Raw genomic sequence first — 8,391 nt, forward strand, 5'->3', positions numbered from 1 at the left:
GTATTTGACTTTTTTATTTGGCACACTGCAGTTTAATGTTGCAAAGCTCCTCTTTTTAACTTCAGTGGATATTATACATGGTTATGCTCAGGATATGTCAGCCCATTTCTACTGGAAATGCCTTTTGGTTAAACTTTCAGTAAGGAATTTGCATTTGCACTGTTAAATTTTTATATAGCTTCAATGCACATAAAAAAACAGCTGCTTGTTTAAGTAAAAATAAATGGATGGGGGGGGGGTTGCACTAGTAAAGTTGTGGAGTTGCATTTTGTCTCGCATCAATAGTCAGTTATATCGTTATCGCAAATTTTCAAATATATATCGTGATAAATATTTTTGGCCATATCGCCCTGCTCTAGTCACATATGACGTTTAATGCTTTTTGATGGATGGATGTAGGTCAGTGAAATGGTCAAAAAAATTACAATAGTAAAATAAACTAAGTTAAACTATTGCTCATCAAAACAGGATAGCTAAAAAAAAAAAGAGGGCTTTAAACCAGGTTTGATCTACAGAGTAATAGCTTTCAGTTCAAAGGTCACAGGTGCCTGAGAGCAGCCCGAGTCCACCCTCCAGTGATAAAGCCGTGCAGCTCAAAACTGCCTTAGCAGGCAGAGATAACTGCATTAAAACTACTTGGTGAACTCTGTACTTTGTACTTCCTCAAAGTTCCTTCTGCATGCCAGATAAAGGGACAAGGAACTGCAGGGCTTGGCTCAGTAAATATGGTGAAATACAGTATGAACCAATACTTTTTGTTTGTCATAAATTCCTATAGCATGGAACAGCATTTCAAAAGCTGAAACCAAAAAGTATTAGGCCTTTTTTGCCTTAGAAGAAGTTTTATCTTATGTCAGTGTGATCATTTAATAAATACTTTACAGTAATATGAACCACAAAAGCACCAAATTCTCTTTTTTGCAGCTGCAGCCTGAGAATAATAAAACAAAAGAAAATTGTGCACATCAGTTCAGGAACAGCAAGGTTGCTCATCTCAGGGCTTCATAACCAACGATTGATATCTGCATTCATCTTTATACCATCCTGGTCTTTTGCAAAACAGGAAATGGTCACATGATCATGAGCACAACATTGTTCACTAGAAGGTATATTTCTGCATCAGAAAATGCAGAAACGTTTCACCATGCCAACTAAGACACTGAGCTTTTTAAAAGAAGTTGCAACCAATGTTGTTTAGAGTTGGCTAAACCGTGATCCTTTTCTAGACCTGATCCAGTGATTTATGATGCCTCACCCCATAAACCTAATTGATGTGTGAAAATATGTGTAGTCTGATTGTCACCCTTAACCCCTCCCACCTCCAAATGTGGACTTTTCGTCTTTTAAAAGCAGAAAATATTCATTTCACATGCATGCACATGTGAATCAGAGCATAAGAGTCCAGACAGATGAAAATCCTGTCCAAAAATACAAATCAGTAGATTAGAGGTGAGAAGTTCGGCCATCCGGGAGGGGCTCAGAGTAGAGCAGCTGCTGCTCCACATCGAAAGGAGCCAGCTGAGGTGGTTCGGGCATCTGACAAGGATGCCCCCTGGGCGCCTCCTGGGTGAGGTGTTCCGGGCATGTCCCACCGGGAGGAGGCCCCGGGGCAGACCCAGGACACGCTGGAGAGATTATATCTCTCGGCTGGCCTGGGAACGCCTTGGTATTCCCCCGGATAAGCTGGAGGAGGTGGCTGGGGAGAGGGAGGTCTGGGCCTCTCTGCTTAGGCTGCTGCCCCCGCGACCCGGCCTTGGATAAAGCGGATGAAGATGGATGGATGGATGGATTAGAGGTGGTATTTCAGACTGTTGTGTCTGTGTGTTACTCAAAGCTAACAGGAGGTTTTACTCAAGAAAAGTCCAAATGGAGATTTGTTTCACAGCTTTTTTGCACTAAAGGTTTGTCATCCAGAAATATTGCCATTAAATACTGGCTTCATCAGAAAGTGACCTCCAGCACTTACTGGGCCAGTGTGAAATGACAGGAATGAGAATTAACACCTCATAGTCTGAAGCCGGGGTTCTCAGCTGGAAATAAGTGAAATGCCCATTTCAGGTCAGGGAGGAGTTGCTGCCTCAAGTGGAGGAGTTCAGGTATCTCAGAGTCCTGTTCACGAACGAGGGGAGAGTGGTGCTGTACCGGTCTGTTGTGGTAAAGCGAGAGCAGAGTATTGATTTACTGATGAGTCTACGTCTACGTTCCTCCAAACACCTCAACAAGTTCTGGGTAGTGACTGAAAGAATGAAGTTGCTGGGAATGAGCTTTCCTCTTCCGGTGGCTCCTCACCGGAAGAGGAAAGAGAGGGAGAGAGGGTGAGGAGCTGCGCATCGAAAGGAGCCAGTTGAGATTGAGTTGACAGTTGACTAGAGTGCATCCTGGAGATACCCTAGGTGAGGTGTATTGGGCATATCCGGTGTGGAGGAGACCCAGGGCAGACTCAAGAGCTGCTGGAGAGAATACGTTTCCGGCTGGCTTGGGAAGGCCTTGGTTGTCTCTCTGGAACAGCTGGAGGAGGTGGCTGGGGTGGGAAGTCTGCACTGCTTAGACTGCTGCCCTTGTGACCCATACTGGATAAGCAGCAGATGCATAGATGGATTTATGCTGTGAAATAAAGTGAAAGCATCAAAGTCTTCCAAAATATACATTTTGTTATACCATCCAGTACTGCTGCAGACCTGCTGTTCTAAATGGTTCCAAAGTTAGGGACATATTTATCTTTGACCTTTGACATATTATCAGTTTCATGAAAATATTTAGCTTCTCATGTCTGCCATTTCCACAAACTAGGAGGAGGCTGTTGTACCATTGACTGTTTAAAAACAGTACGAGGATATGATGTCTGTGCCAAACTGCCTCTGCCCTGGATCGGATTGCAGCTTTGATGAATAACTACTGTCGTTGCCTGCTTCTCTGTACATGAGGGCATCTGCTGGTGTAGAACAGTTACATGGAGAACTATTTACTTACCTCCCACACACACACATACACACACACACACACACACACTCCTCTCACACAAGTGGAAAGGAAGGTCACTCATATTTCCCTCACAGAAGGCTGGCACACTTGTGTTTACATTGCAGTCCTTACACCCCCATCACTATAGCAACTCATTTTCTTATTTTGTCTGACTACGTGGGTGTTTTTCAGTCATTTCTGTTGTGTGTAATGTGTCGAAATAAAACAATGCTTGTGTAGATGTAAACGATGAAGCTGAGGAAGATGATAAAAGCTGCAAATTCTCTCAGTTTGTCATCCCGAGGTGCAGCTGCGTTGTGCAGTTTTGCTTTTCTGGTTGTACCAAATGGGGTGAGATGAGCTGGCAGCAGTGATTTGCATTTCCTGGCAGTACTAGGTCAGCTGGACTTGGTTTGGATGTGTCATCTGAAGATGTTTGATCATTTCGCACACCCAACACCAGGCTGTAAATTAATCGTTCTCCATGACGTATGTAGGCGGGCTCAACTTCTGTCATTATTATTCAGTTTAAAAAAAACAAAAAAAAAAACTAGAACATACAAAAAAACAAAGTGCTTTTATAGTCAAAATTGCAGTCATTCATGCAGACTAATAATTGGAAAAGATTAATTGAAGTCGACTCCTGCATATCATCTTATTTATTTTAGTAAAGTGTGTTTGCTTTTGTTTTGGGTTTTTTGGTAAGGCTGTGAGATTTAGGTTGAGACCACAGCGTGGGTCTGACACAGCCATTAAGAGTGAAAAGAGCCAGATATTCAGCAGTGGACATGTCTGTACCTGGGGTAGTGTGGAGGAGGCGTTTCAGCACAGGCAGGGCTGGATATTTGAGTGGATGAACACTGAGCCTGTTGGGTGCAAGCATAATCACCCACATTTTTCCACATAATCACTAAAGATACTTTTTCTAAATTAAAAATGTTTCCAAAATAAGTTACAACTGTGAGCAGAAACTGAAGAGGAAAGTACTCTTGATGTCCAACATTTATATATTGTGTTAAAAAGCTGATTCTAGGATGTAAAATAAAGTCAATGAAAGCACTAAATTTGTTGGATCATTTTATGATGAATGGAAATGTGATGGCAGTGAAGTTTAGATTTTGTTTTCTAAAAGGCTTAATGTGTCCCACATTCAAAACATCACATCTGCTTTCTGCTTTGGAAATTATGGTCTCTGCACAGTTGCACAAGAGAAAATAAGACAAAGTGGGCAGACTAAACAAAAATCCAGCCAACATGTTTTTACTAGTTAGTACAAATAAGTGGTGTCATTCTTGGAAGTAAAAACCCTGCAGAGAAAAGTGCTGATACACAAACCCTCTTCATGCCAAAGGGTGTGCTAGTGTTTATTTTTCCCTTTCAACATCTAATCTCACACACACGGTGTTCATGTGCTGTGGTCCTGTCTTTGTTTATGGCCGCTGGAGTTGCATGGTACATAAAAATATTCCAGCACCTTTGGTCAGGGCGTCTGTCAGTGTCTGTAGGCAATGATTAGGATTGGGTTTTCTGCTTAGCCACATGCGAAGTATGACAATGAAGTGTCGTAGACTAATTTTGGAGTAAGAGTTTTGAAAAGGCTTGCAAATGTTTTTTTCCAATATAGTAACTGATAAGCGTATTATTTTTCCCTGAGCCTGGATCTGCTGGAGGTTTCTTCCTGTTAAAAGGGAGTTTTTCCTTCCCACTGTCACTAAAGTGCTGCTCATAGGGGGTCATATGATTGTTGGGTTTTTCTCTGTATGTGTTATTGTAGGGTCTACCTTACAATGTAAAGCACCTTGAGGCGACTCTTGTTGTGATTTGGCGCTGTATAAATAAAATTGAATTGAATTATTTTATTATTATCTATATTTTAATCATACATGTTTGTGTAATGAGCCTTTACCTTAGTGAGGGATCTCTCTGCTAAGGTTGACCTCTGCTGTGAAGAATGTGTGATATGAAAGTAGCTAGCTAAGCTTTGCATGTTAACTCCCTGCTCCTTCTCTAAATCTAGCTTTAACTTTAGATCCTCCATACCCGGCATGCAAGACGGCTTCCTAATTTCCTGAAAATGTTTTGTCTTTATCACATTCCAGATATGGTTTGGTTGAAAGCACTTAAACCGGTTGGGTTTCTATTAGTGGTGCAACGGATCACAAATCTCATGGATCGGATCACGGTTTTAAGTCACAGATCGGATCAATTTTCGGATCAGCAAAAAAAGGAAAAAAGAGAGAATTTTAACATTTACTTATTAACTTATTTAAGTAATTTTTGCCTATTAAAACCTTCAACTCAAGACTCATTCCACGGAACTGTATAAAAACAAATTAAGGTGCAGTACAGGGCTTTGTATCTACCACTCCGCTGTGATATAATGAGCGGTCACGGTCACGTAGCTTTCCGTTGACCTGCAGCTCCACCCATTTGTAGCAGTTAGAGCAACAGAAGATGCCTGGGACAGTTCAGCCATAACTTTAATCTTTTCCTGCTCATACATGCCTGGAACGATCTTGTCACTGAAGTGGATGCGCAACAGGATATCATAGCCTGGCTCAAGCACGTTCATCGTAGTTTAAACCCCTTGTTTTGCACAGGAGAGTACAGCCTCATGTCTGCAGCTAAACACCCCAGTAGCTTCTGTAATAGCTTTAGCCGGTCGAACTGGGCAGCAAAGGGCTGCTTAAATACTGCAAACTCCTCTGCTCCTCCACTTGGACCGCTAGCGCTGACCATAGCTATCGCTTGACAGACTGACCACACGCACCACACTCATACTTTTTTTCCTTCTTTTTCGAATCTTCGGATCACGTGTGTGCCGAACCGTGGAGTGGGATCGGTTTGGATTATGGATCAACCGTGATCCGCTGCACCACTAGTTTCTATATTGCTGTAGTAGTTCTCGTGTAAAAACAAATGTGCTACACTTATCTTTCCATTTTAGTGTGTGCTTACTGTTTTACAATACTTTTAATTCAAACCTAGCATTTCCTGCCGATTTGACTTAACATGAAAAACTTTTCGCTTGCAAACCACAGGAAGGAAGTGGCATTTGTCACAGAGGTTTGAGCGGGTTTGATTCACACAGCAATGTTTCTTTATTTTTTATCTGCCATTTTCATTTGTAAATAATAGTTAAAGTAACGGTTAAAGGTTTTTTGGTCAGTTGTTTTTAAAAATTGTATGGTACCTTTTTCATAAATCCTTATTTGGGATTATACGTGACTTTTTGGTGAATGAACATGTGGTCTTTTTGTGGAATAGGTTTTATTGTTGTCTTCTAAAGATAGTTATTAGAAGTTAATATAAGCTACAGTATCGTGCTGGTATGTGACATATGTGGTTCTTCAGGCTGCACTTGTTGAACTTGCTTGGCCCAGTAAGCACAGAAGCTTAGAGCTGGATATGGAAGAAACTGATTATATCAAGTGTTATTTTGTGCGATATTGGTTATAGCTTTAATATTGATTACATTGACTACAGTCTGCACAGTCTCCACCAAACATTGACTTAAGGCAATTAAAGGGGGAAAAAACCTTGATTCCAGGTGTGGAAGAGAGGGAGAGTCCTGAGCAGTCCATCTTAGTGAGGTGTGCTCCATCAGCTCAGTGACCCTTGGTCTGTATTTCTTTGATTGATTCTCATATTTACCATCCCAACTTGAAAACATGGTTTTCAACATTTGGATAATGGCTGTGCTCAGTTTTGGGCACAGCTGGGCATTCACAGAGGAGAGGGTGTGACTCACTTTCACCACAAAGGCCATGTTCTTAGCTGTGTTAGCACCATCACCACAGCGAGAAAGTCTTGGTCACCTGCGGCCTTTCTGTCCTAATAAGTGGTTCTGAATTGTAATTATAAATTAATGCAGTTATTGCACATATCTGGCATTTGAGTTTTATGGCTTTAAAAGGTTTATATTTTTTAACTTTTTGGGGTTTTTGTTTTGTTTTTGTTTTTTTAAATACAGCTCTGCCTACGACCGGGAGAACAAGATACGCGTGGCCATCAAGAAGATCAGCCCCTTTGAGCACCAGACCTACTGCCAGCGCACCCTGAGAGAGATCAAAATCCTTCTGCGCTTCAAGCACGAGAACATTATCGGAATCAACGACATTATCCGTGCACCGACCATCGAGCAGATGAAGGATGTGTATCCTCACTGAAGCATGTTTGATTGTAAAGCGTCTCATTCTTGTGTTTGATGGTTTTCTTTAGCTGCTGGTCAGATCGGTATTACCACCAAACGTTTGTGGTCAAGAGGTTTTTATTTGTCTTCCATTACATAATAGCCACCTGTCGCCATACAGTTGGCAGAGATGCTTTTCGCTGTAGCCAAATGGTAGCAGACTATCAAGCCTGCAGGCACTGTGTATAGTTTTACACTGCGTCTGTGACTGAAGCCTGCAGCTGCTCAGCCTGGCAACACAAGCATGTGCCCAAGAACAAATACTAAATTGCACTGGCTTTCTTTCACCAAGAGTCGTCAGGGAGGTGGAGTCCACCTGGACCAGTTTCAGTACATATTGGCCTCAAGAGCACCAATCAGAATCCTCATGCTTAGGGACTTTGAAACTTGACTAAAAGTCCTAAAAGACCCAACAACTGATCAGATAGTTTTGTATTTTTGCAGCTGTGCATCCATCCGCCTTTGCTCTTATCAAGTCTTCCTTTAACAAAAAAAACAAAGAAACATAAAACAGTGAATAGTTTTACTGAACTTAAGTGTCAGTGAGCTTTCAGCATGATGAATACATTTACCAAAATTTACCATACTGACTAATAATGGCCTCGTAAGTGAGTCATGACTATTGACTGTCTGTAAATGATGTACGTAGTCACTCTGACGCCACACGTTAGATTGTGAAACTCTGTTTTGAATCCTCGTGTGTGTGTGTGTGTGTGTGTGTGTGTGTGTGTGTGTGTGTGTGTGTGTGTGAACATCTTTGTGGGGGCCAAAAATTGTAAGTTTACTCTACTTGTGGGGACCAAAATGTCGTTTTAGTGTCAGGGTCACGATTAGGTTATGGTTAGGGTTAGGCATCCATTTTTGATGGTTAGGGTAAGCGGCTAGGGAAAGCATTATGTTAATGAGATGTCCCTGCAAGGATATAAATACACACGTGTGTGTGTGTGTGTGTGAGTGATTTTTTTTCAGTATAAAAGCCGACTTTCCTTAACCTGGAACCGTGCAGATATATTGTCCAGGATCTAATGGAAACAGATCTGTACAAGCTCCTGAAGACTCAACACCTGAGCAATGACCACATCTGCTACTTCCTCTACCAGATCCTGCGAGGGCTCAAGTATATCCACTCTGCCAACGTACTACACCGTGACCTGAAGCCTTCCAACCTTCTGCTCAATACCACCTGTGATCTCAAGGTAGCGTCTCAAGCAGATGCTGGCTTCATTTAAATGCTTGTT

At 41.8% G+C, this 8,391-nt stretch overlaps 1 protein-coding gene across 1 annotated transcript in view; it reads left to right on the forward strand.

The window, feature by feature from the left end:
- mapk1 (mitogen-activated protein kinase 1) overlaps positions 1–8,391 on the forward strand; it is a 29,701-nt gene that overhangs the window by 17,219 nt on the left and 4,091 nt on the right. Inside the window, 2 exon segments of the mRNA XM_005730525.1 lie at positions 6,935–7,117; positions 8,160–8,371. Of these exon segments, the coding sequence (XP_005730582.1) occupies positions 6,935–7,117; positions 8,160–8,371 (395 nt within the window).

Source organism: Pundamilia nyererei, unplaced genomic scaffold (genome assembly GCF_000239375.1).
Source record: "Pundamilia nyererei isolate P.nyererei 1_Seehausen unplaced genomic scaffold, PunNye1.0 scaffold00038, whole genome shotgun sequence".
NCBI lineage: Eukaryota > Metazoa > Chordata > Actinopteri > Cichliformes > Cichlidae > Pundamilia > Pundamilia nyererei.